Consider the following 21,137-nt stretch of genomic DNA (forward strand, 5'->3'; position numbering starts at 1 on the left):
CATTGCCAGGAGGCGTGGATGTCTCCCTGCTCTCTGGTCTCAGAGACTCCCAGCCTTGTGAGGTATTGGAACCAAAGTTCCGGTGACTTTAGGACTCAGTCTGAGAGTGGGCCACCAGTCGTCTTTTTCAGCTTTCCCTTCCTTTACCTCCCGAGGGAAAGACATGCACAGAGGCTCTGATTGGGTCCCTTTGCCCCGCCTCATTGTGGAGCGCCCTCATTCATTGGACAGCTTCACACAGGCGCCTCACAGGCATTGGGCCCAGCCTATCTAGGGCGCATCCCTCAGCCAATCAGCAGAGGCCGGGGAAACAACACTCAACTGTGGTCCTCCTTCAGCCTCAGGCGCTTTCGCTGTGTTGTCTCTCTTCTCAGTGTTTCCCAAAGTGCAGAGCCGCAGGCACCTGGGGAGCCCGTAGAGAATTTGCTGGGCTTTGGGTCAGACAGAACTGGACGCATAGCCCAGGTGACATTGTTCTTGGCATGTACCTGAGGACAAAGACGTCAGTGTCTGCACCTCCAGGGTCTATACAACTGCCAACAACAGTAACAGTTTCTGGAGCATTTACTCTGAGCCAGGGAGGGTACCGAGCACTTATTTACACGCATTGTCTCATTTACTCAGGAGCTCTGTGAAACTGGTAGCATGGTACCCATCCTGCGGATGAGAAAACCAAGGCTTACAGAGGTGAAATTTTAAATGCACAAAGACTGGGGCGCCTGGGTGGCGCAGTCGGTTGGGCGTCCGACTTCAGCCGGGTCACGATCTCGCGGTCCGTGAGTTCGAGCCCCGCGTCGGGCTCTGGGCTGATGGCTCAGAGCCTGGAGCCTGTTTCCGATTCTGTGTCTCCCTCTCTCTGACCCTCCCCCGTTCATGCTCTGTCTCTCTCTGTCCCAAAAATAAATAAACGTTGAAAAAAAAATTAAAAAAAAAATGCACAAAGACTACTTTGACCCTAAGAGATGCACTTCAAATGCTGACACTTCAGGTGGAGAAGGCAGGGAGAAAAAAGGCTTGAAGGCTGGGCTCAAATTACATGCGGGTGAAATCTGAGTTCTGGTCACCTGGGTGATCTTGGCAGGTACCAACTAGTCTCTGAGCCTCTCCTCATCTGTAAAATGAGGATAATTGTAGCTTTGCTGTAAACCTTATGGAGTATTAGGAGGATGAAATGAAAGTGTCTGTGGAATGTCCTTTGTAAGCTATAAAGCATGGCCTGCTAATGAAGACTCCGGTCCCATGAGGGCAACCCTCTGCTAAATTAGACCTTCTATAAAAGAGGAAAAGATAATACTATGTAAGGTTTTCTTAAGAGGAGTGAGAGGGGTGGGGTGGACAGGCAGGGACTTTGTGGTGAGACCGACCTGGGTCTGTGATTCCTCTCTGGCTCTCTGCAGCTGGTGCCTGTAAGTAACCTTTTTGAGCCTTAGTTTCCTTATGTGTAAAATGGAGCTAAAAAGGGACTAAGGTGAGTTTTAAATGACATGAGATCACATGAACTCAAAAAGTTAGAAAATAAGGTGGAAAAAAGATACAACTGGGCAACTTTGAAACAAAAGTAAGCTAGAGTGGCAATTTTCATATCAGATAAAGTAGAATGTAACTCAGATATATCCTGAAGACAAGGATGTTCTGTCATTATAAAAGGAATAGTAATTTTAAAAGATAACAGTCATGGACATATATATGCTGCATAATATAAACTTGAAATAAAAAACCCAACAACTGACAGAACTGCACAGGGAAGAAGATAAAGCAACAGTTGGACTTGGAAATTCTAATACATTCCTCTCTGAAAATGAGAAGTAGGCAAGGAGGAAACAAGGATAAAGAATTGTTGAAGGGCAGGATATTTTTTTTTTTTTTACAAAGGACATGATTAATAACTTGATCATACATGGAACAGCCATAACAATTAATCATGCACTAAGCCACAAAGGAATTATCAATATATTCCAGTGGTCTGCCATCCTATAGACTGTGCAGGCCATAAAGAAATGGAATCAGAAAGCAATAAGCAGTGTTAGAAACCTCACATGCCTAAATATTTAAAAATAGTACTTATTGTAAAAAATTATTGTTGAAAACGTAGTCATCATGGAAACGACAAAAAAAATGGGAGGTAAATAATGAAAACACTATGCCAAAAATCATAGGGAATTTAAACTTTGAATTTATCACAAACCAAAAACTGAAAATAAATTCAACTCCAAGAACATAAGAAAGCAACAGGTTTAGATCAAAGAAATAGGTAAGGAAATAAAAAACATAACGATGAAAATGAACAAAAATTTTAATATAATGGTAAAGGGGAAAGAAAACTATTAACAACAACTAAAGCTAGTTCTCTGAGAAGATCAATACAATGGGCAAAACCTTTGTCAAGCTAGACCTATTAAAAAATAGAAAAAGATGAAAATAAAATAGGGGATAAATGCAGAAATAACTATAGATAAAGCAGATTAAAAGTAATAAATTATTATAAGCCTGGGTGGCTTAGTCCGTTGAGCTTCGGTCTTCAGCTCAGATCATGATTTCACATTTCCTGAGTTCGAGCCCTGCATCAGGCTCCCTTCTGTCAGCGCAGAGCCCATTTAGAATCCTTTGTCCCCCCCGCCCCCTGCACTTCCTCCACTCGTACTCCTCTCTTTCAAAAATAAATAAACATTTTAAAAATAATGAAATATTATAAGCAAATATATATCAATACATTTGAAAGCCTAGATAAACTATATTTCTAGAAAAATATAAATGCCGAAATTGCCACAATAAGAGATAAGTAGACCTTGAATACACCATTAACCACTAAAAAGAGGAATGGTAACTTCCTACCCCAAAAAGCCTCAGGCCAAGATGGCTTTATAGCTAAGATGCATTAAACTTCATTGACCAGATAATTCCTTTTTTTGTTTTTGTTTATTTTTGAGAGAGAGAGAGAGAGAGAGAGAGAGAGACAGAGCATGAGCGGGGGAGGGGAAGACAGAGAAGGAGACACAGAATCTGAAGCAGGCTGAGCTGTCAGCACAGAGCCTGACGCGGGGCTCAAACTCACAGACCAGGAGAACATGACCTGAGCTGAAATTGGACGCTTAACCGACTGAGCCACCCAGGCACCCGTTTTTTTTTTTTTTTCTTTTTTCTTTTAAATGAGATAATTCCTATTATTTACAGGTTGTTTCAGAAAATAGGAAGATATGGAAAAGCTGTCCCACTAGTTTTATAATTTATTGTAAGATCTTTGTACCAAAACTGGGTGTGAATTGCACAAGAACGAAAATTGTAGGTATCACTTTGAATCCTAAGTGTATAAACCTAAATGAGATATCAGGCTACCTAAATGTATTACTTCAAATGGGGCATTTCCTGAGTCCTAGAAATGGTTTTGTTTTATAAAGAAACATCAGTTAAGTTCACCACATTAATGGACAAAGAGGAAAAAATTACATGATTGTCTCAATATCTATTGTGTTGAATATAGTTCGATACCCATTTATAATGAAAGTCCTTGCAAATTAAGTTATTGAGAAGAGCTTCCTCAACCTGATAGGGGCTGTCCTCTAAAACTCTACAGCAAAAATCACACTTCATGGAAAAACTTCCATTTGAGGCCAGGAACAAGGTAGAGCTGTTCGCAATCACTGCTACTGGGCGTGACCAAAAGACAAACTAAGAGAAGGTAAGAAAATAATTGTTACTGGAGATTATTAATGTGTATAATCTGTGCGAATTCATGAACAGTTAGAACTAGCAACAAATTTCAACAAAGTTGCCCAGAAAATGAAATACCATTTTTAATAACTGCAAAACCCACGAAGTAATCTAACAAAAATATATGGGATTTTTATAGGAAAAGGTTTATGATCTCAAATGTGAGTGCAACCTAATGTGATTCATAAAGGGAAATATTCTGCTCATGGCTACAAAACTTAATATTGTAAAGCTGTCATTTCTCCTACAAATTTATAAGTTCTGGAATATAACCATCAAAATCCAGGAGGATTTTTTGGAGGGAAGATTGACAAGATTCCAAAATTCATATGGAATTATAAATAGCTCCTATTAGCTAAATCAGTTTGAAAAAGAAAAGCTAACAGAGGGAATCACCAAACCCCGGTCATGTTGCAAAGCTAGAGTGAATAGCACAGTGTGAGACTAGCAAGGAACAGGCAATCAGACCACAGAGTTCAATGCCAAGTTCAGAAACACACCAGAGTACACAGCAGAAGCTGACATATGAGGGAAGTCACTTCACAAGTCAGGAGGAAAGATGGACTTTTTTTTTTTGGTATGTGATACTAGAAAATTGCTGCCTTAGAATGTGGAGAGAAATGAAAGTAGAGGCCTATCTCATCCCCCAAAAAAAATTTCAGACAGATTGAAGACCTAAGTGGAAAAGCTAAAATATAGATAAAAGCATGAAATAACTTTGAGAATTTGGAGTAGGGGGAAAAAAAAGGCCAACTATAATGGAAACATGACTAATTTGTCTCCATCAAACTGAGGGAACATTGGGTCTGAGTAATTGCTTCCTAAATGTCCATCACTCTGATGTCATCCTCTGGTCCAGGACTTACGCTAGGGCCATCACAGAGAAGATGGCCTGGCTCTTGAATCAGCTCACTGGCGAGTCACGATAGGTGCTGAGATTTAGGCCGAGGGAGAGCCAGCAGGATGCCTAAGGCAGAGTAGAGACTTGATGGTCTCTTCCTTTCCTGGCCTGAATTGCTGCTCTTGTCAGGGCATTCAGACTCACTTTCTAGGGGAATCTCTTAGCAGGGAGCCTCAACACAAGTGCAGCTGGCCAAGAGACCATGAAAACAGTGTGGGCCCTGGACATCCCGTTATTGTCTGCATTGTCAGGGTGAGTGTGGGCCCCTCTAAAGGAAGGGGCGGGCTGGTCATTGATGCCAACCCTGATGGAACTCCAGAACCCTGCCAGGAGCTTGTTAAAAATAAATTGCAAGGCCCCACCCTGAAACACGGTGAGTCAGTAGGTGTGAGGCAGCTTAGGAATCTTCGTTCAGCCGGCTCCCAAGTGTGGCCAGGGTTAGACCTGCCAAGCTGGATTACTTTTCCAGGGTGCAGGAGATCAGAACCCAGTTCCCAGGGGTACAGAACCTCCTCTGGGTCCTCCCCTGGAGAGTCAGGGGGTTGGTGGAAGGGGTGTGCACATAAGATGTGCCCTGGGGTAAGTTGGGAGTGCAGGGGGCAGGATGGACGGAGGAGAGGGAAGGGTCCAGCCAGCAGGCTTGAGCAGCAGAGGGACAAAGGTGCCAATGAAAGCCCAGCTGTAACCCACTTTTCTCCTTTGTGGGGGTCCCACTCCCCACACCTTGGTATTGATCCTGTACTTGGAATGATCTGTTTATTGTCTGCTTCCTTTACCAGCCTAGGAGCTATGTGAGGGCAAGAACCTTGCATACATTTATGCATTCATTCATTCCACAAATATTTATTAAGATATTCATGTGTCAGGGACAGGCACTAATAGGGAACACGGCCGAGTCGGCCCACGAGAGCTTCCAGTCTAGTAAGGAGGCAGGCAGACAAGCAGGTCTGTTAAGGTGTGTTAAGTGTCTCAAAGGAGAACCAGCAGACACATAATAGGGACACCTGTCTCTGACTTGAGAGATCAGGAAAGGCTGCCTGGAAGAAATAAAGTCAAAGATAGTAATGAGTGGAGCAACCAAAGAGCAGTGGGGATGTCTGTTTCAGCCCCACGTGCAGGAGCTTTTTCTTTAGTGTGCTTTAGTGGGCAGTGTGATAGCGAGAAATGAAAGGGTCTCACCCTCCATTTGCCTGCTACCAGCTTAGGACCTGACCCAGGGCAGCAGCAGGGAATGGGTGGTGAGTAGGCTGCTTCTCCCCAGCTGAAATGGGTGGGCTGACCCTAATTCCTGCCTACTTCCCTCAAGATTCCTTTCCCACCATTCCCTTCTGTTCCTGTGGACTGAGTCAGCCTCCCCCTGCCCTCCCCCTGGGAACCAGGCAGTGATTTTCCTTTAGCACCTGAGACTATTAGATGCTTGTCCAAGTTTATATGGATCACTGCCCAGGGCTGGGGGAACTGGGGCTGGGAGAATGGCTCAATGTTCCAGGAGTCTCAGAAGCGCTGGGCTTCTTTGACTTCTCAAGGTTGTTAAAAACTCCTTAAGAGGACTGAATTGCTTATCACTCCTTTGGGAATGGCTCTCCTCTTGGGCAAGTGGTCTAGGCCGGGGTCTACATTTAGGCCTTCAGGGCATCCCCAGAGCCAGCCCAGGGCCTGGTGTGCACTAGGAGTGTGAACTGCATGGACAATCTCCTTTCCTGACCTTGCGAGTTCCAATGCCCACCATGAATCTGATCCTGAGTTGGCCTTGTGCTCAGAGGACTTGGTGACAGTGATGGTAGCCACTGCTACCATTTATTGATCCCTATTTTGTGCCAGGTACCATTACAGTCTTACCCCTGAGAACCTTGGGGGTTGGGGTGGGGGTCTATGAGAAGCTCAGACACTGGCAGAGACTGAGACTCTTGCAAGGAAGGGCTTAAGCACCCTCAGGTGATGCAAAGGTTAGCCAGTAGGGTTGTTGCTTCACCTGCCCCCCCCCTCCTCCCACCCCGCCAAGCTCCCTCCCTGACCCAAGGAAGTGGCAGGACTCACCTGGCAGGCACAGTGGCTAGGGGCTGTGACCTGAAGGAAGCTCCCCTATGTGACCACAGATCTGGCCTGCTGGGGAGGGGCTTCTGGGAGCTGATGGGGGCACTTCCATTCTCCAGTTGCCTGTGAAAATGGCTTTCAAACGGGCAGTTGTTACCTTAGGAATCAATACAATCCTACATACACTAGGTGGAAAAAAGCAGACTACCAAAACACACGGTGACTTCAATTTCTGTGGGAACTACATAGCCTTGTTTCCGCAATAGGCTGAACCTGTTAACGGTGGTTGTCCCTTGGCATTCTGTGATAAAATATTTTTCCTTTTGCTTAGCTGTATTTTCTAGTTTTTCTCCAGAGTCCATGATTACTTGTGGCATTAAAAGGAATAAGGAGGAGGGAAAGGCAAGGAACGAAGTCGGGTGGTACCCTGGGCCAGCCCGGGTGGGGATTGTGTGTATCCACCAGGAAGGAAGGTCTTATTTGCATAAGCAAGGGTACGGGTTCCAGCCCCGCCCTTCCAGCCTGTAGGCTGCAGGGCGCAGTTGGGAGGGGGAGGGGGCTGCGGGAGAGAGGAGCAGTCTCCACAGAATCGCACACCCGCGTGCAGGGCTTCCGAGCCCAGTAGTGTCAGTGTTGGCCGTACATTGGTACCGTCTGGTTGCCTGCCGCACCAGAAGGTGCGCTCCGGGACAGGGCTGGCTGAGTCTCTGGCCAAGTGGGTGCAGGGTGGGAAGGAAGAGCAGAGGTGTGTGTGGGGTGGGAGCGGGAACTTGCCCGGCTGCTGCGCTTCTGGGTTTTCAGGGATGGGCAGGTGTTCAGTCTAACTTACCTTTGGGGTTTCTGTTCCCTAGATCCACTTCCCAGATGTGGAACGGGTCGAGTGGGCCAATAAGGTAAGGCCGGGGTGGGTCCGGCAGGGCTGGCTTTCTTCTAGGCCTCATCCTCCTGGCGGCCCTAGGCTGAGGGACCCCAGGGGCGGGGCGACGGCGATGCCACGCACAGGGACAGGGGCCTCCTGGCAGTAACTGCCGGCTGCCTTCTGCCGGTTTCTTCCCCTTCCCACCCTCCGGGATCTTCTCATTACCAATGATTCTATTTAAAACAAAACAAAAGAAAACAAAATTTATTTTAGTGTGTAACTAATGCATGGCCACAGCTGAAATGTTAGAAAACACAGAGTATAGAGAAAAATGCAGCACCCCCAGTGGCCCATGAGGCCAAGATCAGTGCTTCCTAGGGAGGAAGGCCATGGCCACACTTCACCTGGTCTCCAGCCCAGATCTGTCAGCACTGACTCTGCAACCCTTGGCAGGCCGCCTCACCTCTCAGAGCTGGTTCCCCCTATCTGTGCAACAAGAATAATTACGGTCCCTGCCTTGTGAGGCTGTGAGGGTTAATGAGGTAATGAGTGCCCCACATTGCCTGGAACATCATGAACACTGTCATCACTGGTGTGACTACTGTTAGATCATTCAGGGAACTCCCAGCAGGCTCTGCCCCCAGATGCCTCAGGGGGGGCCCCGGGCTCCAACTCTGGGTCTAGCCCTTTCTTACAGATGAGGAAACAGAGTCTGGCCCCTATCTGGACAGCCCACATCTGTCCCCTAAATGTGACAGCTTGTGGATCCTCCCACCCACTCAAGGATTCTGACTCAGGACTTTTTCTAATATGAACCTTGCCTCTGTTCTGGTTAGAACAGCCATAGCAGGAACAACTTAAGTTAGGTCTAAGAAAAGACTTCCTGATGGTTTTTGAGCAAAAGTTGATGGTTCTGTGTTACCAAAGATGTCAATGCCATGTGGATCAAAAACCATTTCCAGCAGGGGTGCCTGGGTGGCTCAGTCATTTAAGTGTCCGACTTTGGCTCAGGTCATGATCTCACGGTTTGTGGGTTTGAGCCCTGCGTCGGGTTCTGTACTGACAGCTCAGAGCCTGGAGCCTGCCTCAGAGTCTGTGTCTCCCTCTCTCTCTCTGCCCCTCCCCTGCTTGCTCACGCGCTCTCTCTCTCTTTCAAAAATAAATAAACATTTAAAAAGAAAGGAAAAAAGAACACTGCTCCCAGCCTACAGGTAGAAGTTGGACGAAGTAGGTTGCTGCTTTCAGAGGAGTGACCAGATTTCTGTGGATTAATGCTGGGCCCAGGGCCCCTGGGACAGACCTTGTTCTGTGCCCACAAAGGGGAGTCCCTCCTGCCTGTGTCCCCTAGTTCATGGGTGCCCTCGTGTGCTACATCATTCTTTCTTACACTGACACGCAGAGTCCCACACAAGGTGTTGGGGACGTATGACTGTGGGATGAGGCTCCCACCCTCAGTTCAGGGCACGGGTGGGGAGACAAACCACACTGGGGCACCCGGTGTGTCCCATGGAGCTTCATGCTCAGGATGCACTCAGTAGACAACAAAGCAGTGAGGCAGGAAGACGGGACCAGCCCTAACGGGGCCCCTGAGAGAGATGGAGGCAGTGGTGCCCTGAAACCTCTCAGCCTCGGGCTCCTCCGATGCTGGGTCTGGGCAACGGGAACTGCATCTTTAAACTATGACCGCTCTCTGCTGCCCTCCCTCTCCCCTGTCCCATGCTTACTTCCCAGACCCACGCCATGAGTCATTCTGCAGAGATCAGCCCAAGGCAGCCTTTTTTTGATGGTTAGAAAAAATTAAATCCACAGGAAGCAATTTAACTTTCTCTTCTGTGATTCTTTTTCCTTAAGCCTCTGGCACCTGCTCCTTCCTGGTTACACCACAATGTTGATTCTGATAGCTTACATTTTAGCAGTGAACCAAACGTTTCATAATACTAAGTTGAGTGACCATTTCGTGGTGTTCTGCAAAACAGCAGCAAGTCTTGGGGTCCCACTGCCTGGGCCAGAGTGAGAACAACTGTTGTAGTTATGCCATGTTTGATGGATAGATGGACGGACAGTTGCGTGGATGGGTGGGCAGACAGGCCTGTGGGCGCTGCAGTGTAAGGGCCATGGGAACCCCCCCCCCCTCACCGGGGCCAGGTTGCTCTGGGTAGCCCTGGGTCTTGGGTGGGGGAAACAGACCTGACCCCCAAGAGCCTCTTTCTGTGGTCACAGATCATCTCTCAGATCTGGCCCTACCTGAGTATGATCATGGAGAACAAGTTCCGGGAGAAACTCGAGCCCAAGATCCGGGAGAAGAGCATCCACCTGAAGACCTTCACCTTCACCAAGCTCTACTTTGGACAAAAGGTGGGTGACAAAAGGTGGGTGATGTCTCAGGAGGGGCAGCCTGTATCTGCTCTGCAGCCTTTTCTCTGTCCCAGACCCTGCCCCATGTCACTCGCTCCTGACTGAGAACATCCCAGGGGACCTTGCTGGGGGCCTGGCCGCCACCTGCCCTTCTCAGCCTCTCAGCCTCGGTATAGACCCCTCACCCCTGAGTCCCGGCCCCACCGTCTCTGCAGGGTCTAAGGAAGCCTGGCTCGGAGAGAACAAAAAGGAAAGATGGGAAATAAGTCCACCTTTCTGCAGCCAAATTTTGGAAACATGCCAGGCAGTGGCAGTCGGCCAGATACAAAGATGTAGAAGTGATGCTTGCTAAGGCATCAGCTTGGGAGAGCACACCTTCACAGAGAGAGGTAGTGCCTCAACACAGTGGATAGTTCTCTACCAAATGATTGGTTCTCGCAAGCAGCATCACAAGCCCAACCCTAGTTCTGTGAAGATAATAGGTGACCCAGGATAGGTGAGGTCTGCATCTGACATACCCAACATCAGGTCCTTATTCTTGACAGCTTCCTAGTCCACCCTCGTGCCCCGTTCCTGCTGCCCTAAAGTGCCCCACTGCTGTGAGTCTTATTTTTGCTGTTTGAAAATTCATCCCCAGGAGCCCCTGGCGGGCTTGCTCCGTCGAAGGAGCACATGACTCTTGATATTGGGGTCATGGGTTTGAGGTCCATGTTGGGTATAGAGTTGACTTAAAAAAAAAAAAAAAAAAAAAAGCATCCTCCAGGCAGAGAACTGCTGTGATGTCCATCACTGGGGAAATCAGAGGCCCCAGCATGTGGTCTGCTGTGGGGCAGGCAGGTGCCACAGTGCAGGCCAGCCTGCTGAGAGCCGTCTGCCTGCCCCAGGGCGTGTCCCAACTCTGCCCCGCTAGCCACCTGAGCCCTGGAGATTCTGGTTTATGCCACTCGGACTCAGCCAGGACTGGCTTGTCCCAGCATCTGTTGGTTCATTTGTCCATTCCCTGGTTTGTTCATGTAGACTTTATGGAACACGGCTGTGAGTGAGACACCATAGACAGAAATGGGCATGGCTATGCGCCTGCCTTCAGAAAGGTCACTGTCCTGTGTGAGGCGGACGTATAAACTGGTGGACCTCAACAGGGCCGAGTACGCACAATGGTAGAGGAACGCGTGAATTCAGGAGTGGAGGGGAATGGGGTAGTCAGGGAAGGCTGCCGGGAGTGGGTGATGTCTGAGTTGGCATTTGAAGGATTCAGCAGGCTGAGAGCTAAGGAGCCGGCAGACCGCTGTGTTTACCGCAGAGCCCGATGCCTGTGGGATGTGATGCTGCTGGGAAGTTGTCTCTTGTCACAACAGAAGCAGGCCTAGAGGCTCCAGGCTGTGGGAAGTCCGTTACAGTGCCCCGCCCTGCTCCCCAGTCTTCCACTGGCTTTTCTGGGTCTTTAATACGAAGGCCCTGGAGGCCAGGGTGGACGCGGCCTGAAGCTTCTACAGGAAAGAAAAAGAACATGGGGCGCCCAGGTGGCTCAGTTGGTTAAGCGTCCAACTTTTGATTTCAGCTCAGGTCATAATCTCAGGGGCGTGAGATGGAGCCCTGTGTCCAGCTTCATGATGGGCGTGGAGCCTGCTTAAGATTCATTCTCTCCCTCTGCTGCTCACATGTGTGCTCTCGCTCTCTCAAAAAAAACAAAAAACAAAAATATAAAATCAGGACAGAAATACATATTAAATAAATATGAGAAAGAATGGCAAAATAAACCACAGCAAACTATATAATATTTAAACAAGCTGACCTACCACACACATCACAAACTGGAAAGACTACATAATAATTTTAGTTAAACCACTCGAGATGTCCCTATTAATACTTTTTCCCCTGCATTTTTGGTTCCATACTCTTGGATAGGCTTTTCATGTGACAGTGCATTTGTAAATGGCACTTTCTAAGGGGAGAACAGAAAGATAATGGAATATCCTCTAGTGTGGTTGACCGAATTTTTTTCTCCAACATTTCATTGTGAAAAATCTCCAGCATACAGAAGACATGAGAGTATTATGCCATGAGCCATCTGGATCAAACAACTGCTAACCTGTTGCTGTATTTGCTTTAGCACATATCCATGCATCTATTTTTCCTCATCATCTTTAAAAAACTTTTTTTTAACATTTATTTATTTTTGAGAGAGAGTGAGAGAGACAGAGTGCAAGTGGGGGAGGGGCAGAGAGGGAGAGGGAGACACAGAATCCGAAGCAGGCTCCGGGCTCCGAGCTGTCAGCACAGAGCCCGACGCGGGGCTCGAACCCACAAAGCACGGGATCATGACCTGAGCCAAAGTCAGACGCTTAACCGACTGAGCCACCCCAGTGTCCCACCTCATCATCTTTTTTTAAAATGCATTTCAAACTAGATTGCAAACATTAGTGAACTTCAACCCTCACTACTTCAGCATGACTATAACTCAAATTCAAATGATACTTACTTTTTATTCTTCATAAATAATAACCAGACCCCCATTCCAGTGCCCATTAGCTTCCTAACAGAAGGCGAAGAGACCCGGGGTAGGAGGCATTACTTGGCAGCTCAGCCCTCAGCCCCAGAGGCTGGGGGACCGTGACCCTGGGTCATGGAGGGTGGGTCAAGGGCAGGGCACTTTAATTTCTAGGGTCAGATCCCACAGCCAGGGATCCTGCCCTTTTCCCTTGCCCTTGGGTGGCCACCTCCTACTCATTGGCCAGAACTGTTTAAATGCCTCCTCCTCCAGGAAGCCTTCCCTAACTTCTGCCCACACCAGGGGAGGTTGCTCCTGAAATCTCCAGATCCCCATGTGACAGCAAGGGGCTGAATCTCATCACACCCTCCCCTGCCACTGTCTCCTCTGCTGGGCTTCCAACCCATGAGGGCAGGCTCAGCCCGTCTTGCTCCTGGGCTTCTCCCCTGTCCAGTGCCTGGCACAGAGCAGGTACTCCGTAAATACCTGCGCTAAGAGAGAGAAGAAAGGGTGTGCGTTCTAGGGAGGGAAGTATCACAATGCCCAGGACAGACAGAGGCAGCAGCGTGAATTTCTGTTTGTGCCTCATCCCAGGAATGCAGAGGCCACCTTCGTTGTTGGGGACAAAGCCCGGTGCTGGGCGAGGGGCCAGCAGCCATCCCTTGCTGCCAGATCCCTGCTGACCTAGCCCTCTGGCCTCTCTTCCAGTGCCCCAGGGTCAACGGCGTCAAGGCACACACTAACAAGCGCAACCGAAGGCAGGTGGTCCTGGACCTGCAGATATGGTGAGCCCTCTTGCCTTTGTGGGCCGGGTGTAGGGCACAGGGGAACCCTGTGTGAGAACAGTCAGTTTGAGGACAGAGTAGCGTAGTTACACTCGAATTTGGGGTGTGAAAGTGCCTCACAACAGACATACCCACACCACCTTGGGCTGGAGCAGGGCAGACTATCAGGAGTAATGGATGGTCCCAGGGAAGCCACAGCTGTTTGACCCTCAGCCCAGGCCCAGCTCCTCCCATAAGACTAGGCACCAAGCATGCTCCGGGTGCCAAGGCCCAGACAGCAGAACTTTCTTGGAAGTCAGGGCTAGTCACCTGAAGGGTCAGACCAGCTGCCTTAAAGAGGATGTAGAAAGAGGGAGCAAGTATGGCAAGAAGATATGGGGACTTGTGGTAAAGCCCAGGGAGCTCTGAGCACAGGCTGTGAGAAATCTGTGGGAGAACTGGAGTCGTGGCACCTCAGGAAAACAAGGATGCAAAGACACATGAGTGACTAGTTCAGTGCGTTGGGCAAAGGAGCCTCTTTGGAATGATGTTTGTAGCAGGCTTGAGTCTGAGAGAAGGGACATTCAATCCAGGAAGTCTTCCTGGAGGTGGTGAGATCTGAACTGTGCTTTAAAGGACCAAGGATCAACTCCTAAAGTTCCAGATTGTTGCCATTCCTCTCCAGTTCCTCATTTCCTGTCCTTAGCCCAGAGGCTGGCACCGAGAGCATATTGGGAAGACAAGAGTCAACTCTGGGAACACCCATCCCCATTTGAGGGCTGGTCTCAAGTGTGTTGGGATGATGTTGGCTGTTGGTCATTCTTGGCTCCAAAGCTCCGCCACAGGATCCTTGCATGAATAGTTGAGGCACATCAGGGTCATCTGGCACTCAGCTTCTCAGTCAGCTCAGACAGTTCCCCCCCGCCCCAACCCCTCCTCTTCAGAGGGTACTCAGCATTTCTGTGATACCCAGCTTCTCTGCCTGTCCTGCAGATATTTAAAGCCTCCCCGCTCTCTATCCCCTTAGAGGACCCTTTGACAGAGTCCTATGATCCTTACCCTCCAAGGCGCCCATCTGGGCTCCCTGTGCCCATTACTTGGTAAGTGCTGCCAGCTAGACTCAGGTTTCTGTGTCCTTGGGGAAGAGACCTGAACAGGGACGGGGCAGGCACACAGCAGTAGCGGAGGACTGGGTAGTATGTTCATCGAGAGCCCCCCCTTCACATCTTCGGGGTGTCATGGGGCAAAGTGGTGACCACAGTCACCACCCTTGTGGGCAGAGGTAGGGAGGATATTCATGAGGCACCTGGGTGAAAGGACCCGTGCAGCTGCCTCCCAGGGTCTGGGCTCACGTTGGTATTTTTGCAGAGCTGAGAAAGGCTAAGGCTTTTAGGGAGGCCATATCCAGGTGACACGGGGCTCAGGCTTGGTGGGTGGCTGCCTGGACTTGGGCTGTGTGGTGCTGGGCAAGCTTCCTGATCTCTCTGAGTGGTGTACCTGCCCTTCGTCCCTCCCCACTTTCAGCTACATCGGGGACTGTGAGATCAGTGCAGAGCTGCAGAAGATACAGGCTGGCGTGAACGGGATCCAGGTATGTGGAGCCTGGTGGGACTGCCCACCCCCCATCCCTGCTCCTGGGGTGGGAGGCTGGGCAGGGGGAAGTGGGCTCATGCTGGAGCAGGCTGCAGAAAAGGTGCAGACACCAAATACAGGCTGACGATGATCAAGGGACTCCAGGCCTGAGGTCGCCTGGCCGTGAAGAGGTGTCTAGGCCTTATTAACCTGCTGCTTGGCCCCATGGCCCCACACCTGCCTCTGTACAGTCCCCCCAGGGCGACATCAGCTGCCCAGGGAAGGGAAAGGTTCTGTTCATGGAGTGATGCAGAACCAGTGCTTAGAAATGACGCGGTTGGAGGGGGAGGTGGAGATCTCTTGTGGTAGAGGAGTAATATGGGAGCTGGGTCCCTGCTGGCTGGGCTGGCCTGAAACGTGGGCAAGAGGTAAAGTAAATTGCCCTCCGCACCCGTGGAAGGCAGTGGTGGCTAGCTCGGGGCCCCTGGTAGCCGGCAGAGGCGTGACAGCTGTGTGCAGATTTCTGTTTCCCAAGTGTGGTCCCTATTGGAACAGCAGGTGGCCCTGATGTTTGGGGGTGGCCTCGGCAGAGCACAGCAGGTGCAGGGGGGAGTGGGGCTGAGGTCCCACACCGGCCCCCTGTGCCCACCCAGTTGCAGGGCACACTGCGGATCATCCTGGAGCCCCTCCTGGTGGACAAGCCCTTCGTGGGAGCCGTGACCGTGTTCTTCCTTCAGAAGCCAGTAAGTCCCAGGGAAAGACACAGGCCTGTGGTTCCCTGTGAGAAAGCACTCACCTGCTGGGCCCCAGGAGCCGGTCTGAGTCCCAGAATGGAACTGCCAAAGGCCGGCGAGACTGGCTGCTCCAACTGCTCGTCTCATGTCATCTAAGGCAGCCTGAGGTGCTCGGCTCTGCTCTCCCTGAGACCAGGAAACATTCGGGAGAGTAGCTTGCCGAGGTCACACAGGGGGACCGAGGTGGAGACGGTGTAACCCAGACCTCTCAGTCCAGGCCGGCCTGTGGCCGTGTGCCCTGCTCTCCCGTGTGGTCCTGGCAGGAGAGCAGCGGGCCTCGCGGCCCCAGCCACCCAAGCCAAGGCCTAAGCAAGACTGAGAGGTGCCCTCACCTGCCTGACGCCCCTGCAGAGGTCCCACCACCACCAGCAGGCTGGGTTCCCCGGGCTGGCAGGTGTGAGGCGCTTGGCAGAGGGACCCAGCCCTGGGCTTCTGGCTTCTTCCAGCCTAACAGCCTCCCTCTGCCCCTGCAGCACCTGCAGATCAACTGGACAGGCCTGACCAACCTGCTGGACGCTCCAGGAATCAAGTGAGTGCACTGCAAGAGCTGCCAGGCAGATCCTAAGAGTGAGGCCCTCCAGAGACGGGCATCCGGTGACTGGAGCTGCACCTCGGCTGTGCCCTCCCTCCCGGTTCCTGTGTGAGGAGCGGGTGGCACCAAGCTGTCCCTGCTCTGGGGGGAAATGTGTTGGTGTGTTCGGAGTGGGACCAGGAGGCTAACAGTGTTGCTTGGCCTCTGTGGGCAGACACCGCACCTAGAAAACACACACACACGCACACACACACACATGCACACACACACACACACACGCACGCTCAAACGCACGGGCACACACTGGCCACAGGAGATGTCCTGGGGGAGGCTGTGTGGGCTAATGAGAGAGTACAGACTCTCTGGCTCTGTTGTTCAGCAACTGTGTGACTTCTCTGGGCTCTTCCTCAGTGAAAGGGGAGCCCAGTTCTTCTATGTCCCTTCCTGGGACTGGCCGTGGCAGGGCCGCACTCAGAGCCTCAGGCCCCCTGGGAGGAGCAGGAGAGGGCTCCAGGCCCACTTGGACACGTGTCCCAGGCGTCAGGGACGTTTGGACTGGCCAGGGCAAGCACCAGCAGGCTCCCCGGGCTCAGGCAGCTCCCTGGCCTGTGGGGAGGACCACTGGCTCGCTCCCTGGGGACGATCCCACTGCTCCCGGCCCCCTGGGTGCAGAGAATCCAGTGGCGCATTGTTTCATTCAACAGATATTTCCTGAGCACCCGCTCTGCATGCCAGGCCTGTTCCAGGCACTGTCCCTGCTCCTCTGCTGGGGAGAGGGAGTCAGGCAGTGAGCAGAGAACTCTGATGGGATGTCAGCCAGTAGAAGAGATACGGGAGCAAACACTTAGCTAGCACTTACTGTGCGCCAGGTGCTGTTCTCTGAGATGAGGAAACAGGTCCAGAGAGGTCATCGACTTACCCAAGGTCACACAGCTCATGGGTAGTGGAGCCAAGATTTGCACACAGGCTCCAGGCCATCCCTTAGCTACCACGCTGGGATGCCTCAGAGAACAGAGCGGGATTGAGAGGGTGGTGGTCAGGGGCTGTCAAAACATAAACCCTGCATCTTCCCGCACCCCCACCAGCCAGGCAGGCTGGGGACAGGGATGTTCCCTGTTGGGCGGGGCCCACCCCACCACGCTCTGCTCCTGGTTTGAGCTCTGGGGATGACGGGTGGAGCGGTGGGCGGCTTTTACAGCTGGTCATGCCCACTGTCCCCAGCGAGGTGTCAGACAGCCTGCTGGAGGACCTCATTGCCGCCCACCTGGTGCTGCCCAACCGCGTGACTGTGCCTGTGAAGAAGGGGCTGGATGTGACCAACCTGCTCTTTCCTCTGCCCTGCGTGAGTACCTGCACTGGCCACAGAGCACTGGGCCCAGAGCTGAGGGACTCTCAGGCTGGAGGAGGGAACGCATTCTCAGTTGGTAAGCCTTGTCTCTGCCCTGTGAGAGCACGGCATCTTCGTTTGATCGGGCGAGGACCGAGCGTTGGAAGACTGACTGACTTGCCCAAAGCCACCCATCTAGGGAGGGGCGGAACCCAGGTGGCATTCCTTCCTGGATGCTGGTCCCCCCTCACCACCCCCTACCTGTGCAGCATGGGTTGGGGGCTATGGGCAGTCACCCCTGCCCCCAGGAAACTCTAGGAGATTCCCATCCTCCCTTCAGGGACACAAGACTCCCCCAACTCCATTATTTGGTGGTGGAAAGAATCCTTGGGATACACTGGGAAGAACATTCAGTTGAGCCAGGACGTGGGCCTTCCTGTGTGCTCAGTCCCACTGCCCCTACCCCCCACATCCTGGGCCTTGCTTGGGAGGCCCCTGAGGACAGCCACATGGCCTCCCTACAGAAGGTGCCCTTCAGGGCTGCGAGTCGGGGCTCGGGAGAGGGGTGCGTGCCCATTTCTCCACCAGCACCAGGTAAGAGGCATCGTCTTGCTCTGGCTGCACCGGGGTGAGGCCCAGGGTGAGCAGGGTGGCAGCACATACATCCTCTCAGCCTCCCCAGGCTGAGTTTGGCCAACTTAGAATAACAAACAACCCCATCACCTACACCTCTGTTACTGAAAACAATCTGCCCTCAGGGGATAGCGAGAGGTCCTGGAAAGTTGCTACCATTTAAACTCACTTGGAGTAGTTCTTTCTGCGTGTTTGCGACAACTGGCCGTGAACATTTACATTGGTTTCATTCCATTTTCTATTTTTAGGGCTGAATTTTTATCGTAACTTCCTTTTACAGTCATGTAAGATATTTGCAATCTTCCGAAGTCCAACATAAAAAATGGATTCTATCTTAAGGGGTCTGGTTTCGATCCTTTCTTCCCTGCACCTGACCTCCACCATCCCCCTTAAGTAATGGTTTATCCTTCCACTGTTCATTGCTGGTTTTCTAAAATGAGCAGCTGCAGATATATTGCAGATATGGTTGTGTGTGCATATCTGATGATGGTCATATTCCCCTTTTTTGATGGATGGCAGCAACCTAGTTTTCTCCACCTTGCTTTTATCACTCCGTATGTCATGGACACCGCTCCGTGACAGGGTAGACAGGGCCCTAACTCTTTCCTGCTTACGGCGGCCCAGTACTCCATGGTGTGTGTGTGCAGGGGGTTATTGAATGGGCTGTGTTGATCTCTTGCTATTACAAATAGCACTGTCACGAATAGCCTTGGATGTGTGTTTTTTGAGTTTTGGCAGTATACTTTTAAGGCTAGACGTGGGATTGCTGGGTCAAAGGGTAAATGCCTGTGTATCTGTCGCTGTTTTTTTATTTTAATTCCAATACAGGTAACATACAGTGTTGTGTTAGTTTCAGGTGTACAATATAGTGACCCAGCAGTTCTATACGGTACTTAGTGCTCATCCTAAGCGTACATGTATCTACTGATACTTAAAAACACAGTTCTAGGCAGGAGGCCTCCTGGCCCCGTGAAGTGTACTTCCTAATTCTTGCGATCCATTCTGTCTGAGGACAAAGCCCAGAGTGTGGGGCCTTTATGAGCACACTGCCAGCCGCACGCAGTGCCCACGGGGGTGTGTACACCTGGGCCTCAGGAGGAAATGACTAGAACTTTGTTCCCCTCTAGAGAGGGGGAATCCAGGAGGCAGCCTCCTCCGATGGTGGTCTTGAGCACAGGAGGAAATAGCTGTGGCTAAACAAGCCATTCGCATGGCAGGTTGAAGGCCAGGAATGGGGGCAGGGCATGGTGATGAGTGGACAGAGCCCTGGGCCCTGCCATCACTTGCTGCATGGCTTTGGCAAGGAAACTGCCATATCTGGCTTGTCTCCCATCTAGACCACAGAGACACTGAGACGGGGCTGGGATGATGTCTGATGGCTTTGGCCCTGATGCTGTGGGCCTTGGGGGCGGGCATAGCCCAGAAAGCAGCTGTGAGCCCTGGGCTGGGGCATTTTCCAGGGAGTGATCAGAGTCCACTTGCTGGAAGCAGAGAAGCTGGCTCAGAAGGACAACTTCCTGGGGATCCGAGGCAAGTCAGACCCCTACGCCAAGGTGAGCATTGGCCTACAGCATTTCCGGAGCAGGACCATCTACAAGAACCTGAACCCCACCTGGAATGAGGTATTTGAGGTGAGGGTCTCCTCGGCTACTTTTGATGCCCTCCGGGCTCCACACTGGGTCATGCTGGGTGCAAACAAGGGAGGGCCTCACACACCCATGTGGCAACACCGGGCCGGAGGAGCAGCCTTGGGGACACGCAGGGTGGCCTGCATCACTCCTCCTTCCCACATCCATCAGGCTTCAGAGGTGGGCTGCCGTGGCCCTGCTGGAGGAACAGCTCATAAATGAATTCCCACCTCCCTTCCCCATCACAGTCAGATTTGTTGGAATTTTTCAAATCAAAGAACCTGAGTCAGTTCTGCCCCAATCCTCCCAGCCTCCCCTGCTGCCAGAGCCTCACACCAGGAGCTTAAAGTTCTTAAATTCACCCACAATCCCTACTACCTGAAGGTAGCACCCACAGCCTATGAAGTGCTCCAGAAGCTGCGAGCCCCATGCAGAACACACAGCAGCCGTTGTCCCCTGAGCACCGACCCCCGTCCTCCCCATCCCGCAGGGGAGGACATCACTCCCTTCTTACAGGTGGGGTTCTCCAGAGGCTTTGAAGGCAGGAAACTGCCCAGGGCTCTGAGCTGGCAGGTGGGGCTGGACTTGGGCTCTCCCTGGGTCATGCTTGAGGTCGGCTTCATCAGCTGTTGCGGCCTGCAGATCAAGTATCCTATCTTTTGTTCCAGTTTATAGTGTACGAAGTCCCTGGGCAGGACCTGGAGGTGGACCTGTATGACGAGGATCCCGATAGGGACGACTTCCTGGGCAGGTGAGGAGGAGGGCTGAGCTGGGCGCAGGGGCACTGGGCCAGGCCTCGGGCCACAGCACCCTCGCCTCCAGCACGCAGTCACCTGACACAGTGACTGCGTTAGGCAGCCTGCTCTGTCATTCCACGTTCCTGCTACTAACCTCCTTCCTAGGTGTCTCCTGAGTGCCCAGCCCTGAGCTGGACTACGGGGATGCAGAGGGCCCCAAGGTTTGTGTCCCATGGGCTCTGCGTCCTGCAGTTCTGGTGTGGTAGCTAGACTCTCTGTTCAGAGCAGGTGCAGGGGTGGGGCCGGCGTGGATGGTCAGGTTCCCAGTGCCAAGGAGTCCTGGCCTCTCGCTCTGGGGCAGAACGCAAACTCAGGGCTGTGGGGGGACTGAGATGGTGGGGCTGGGGCTGGCCATCAAAACTTCAGACTTACATGTCTTTTGGCCCAGCAGCCCCACTTCCAGGAATCTCCCATAAAGTCAGACCATTATACGTGGGGTGCTCTGCAATGAGCAGAATTGTGGTGGCTGGAAACACAAATGTCCAGCCTCAGAGGATATTGGTCGAGTGTTTGAATAGATTTGCCATTGCCAAACTACAGAATATTCTGCAGCTTTTAAAAACGATGAGCAGGGTCTGTCTGTGTTGAGCTGGAAGACTTGGTTGGAGGGGTGAGGAGGGGGGAGGGGGCGGGAGCCGGGTGTGGCCTGTGCGGTTTCATGTCTCCAGGGAGGACCCCGGAGTATGTATGTGTGAGCACAGAGAAGGGCACAGGAGACACACAGCAGACTGTTCACACCGCTCGC

General features: G+C 51.6%; 1 protein-coding gene across 5 annotated transcripts in view; it reads left to right on the forward strand.

Moving 5' to 3' along the window:
• Positions 1–3,401: 3,401 nt before the first annotated feature.
• The window catches only part of ESYT3 (extended synaptotagmin 3), a 35,209-nt gene continuing 17,473 nt past the window's right edge, over positions 3,402–21,137 (forward strand). Inside the window, exons 1-11 of one of the 5 annotated variants that reach the window (XM_040480292.1) lie at positions 3,402–3,676; positions 7,495–7,536; positions 9,723–9,857; positions 13,054–13,130; positions 14,634–14,700; positions 15,335–15,424; positions 15,949–16,004; positions 17,229–17,349; positions 19,428–19,598; positions 19,980–20,111; positions 20,264–20,346. In XM_040480292.1, coding sequence (XP_040336226.1) covers positions 9,753–9,857; positions 13,054–13,130; positions 14,634–14,700; positions 15,335–15,424; positions 15,949–16,004; positions 17,229–17,349; positions 19,428–19,598; positions 19,980–20,111; positions 20,264–20,346 — 902 coding nt within the window. In that variant the 5' untranslated portion in view covers positions 3,402–3,676; positions 7,495–7,536; positions 9,723–9,752. Of the gene's footprint in view, positions 3,677–7,397; positions 7,537–9,722; positions 9,858–13,053; positions 13,131–14,633; positions 14,701–15,334; positions 15,425–15,948; positions 16,005–17,228; positions 17,350–19,427; positions 19,599–19,979; positions 20,112–20,263; positions 20,347–21,137 lie in introns of those variants that run through there. The other 4 variants (XM_040480295.1, XM_040480294.1, XM_040480296.1 and 1 more) reach the window with 4 other exon arrangements.

Source organism: Herpailurus yagouaroundi, unplaced genomic scaffold (genome assembly GCF_014898765.1).
Source record: "Herpailurus yagouaroundi ecotype Mexico unplaced genomic scaffold, PumYag 159, whole genome shotgun sequence".
Classification (NCBI taxonomy): Eukaryota; Metazoa; Chordata; class Mammalia; order Carnivora; family Felidae; genus Herpailurus; species Herpailurus yagouaroundi.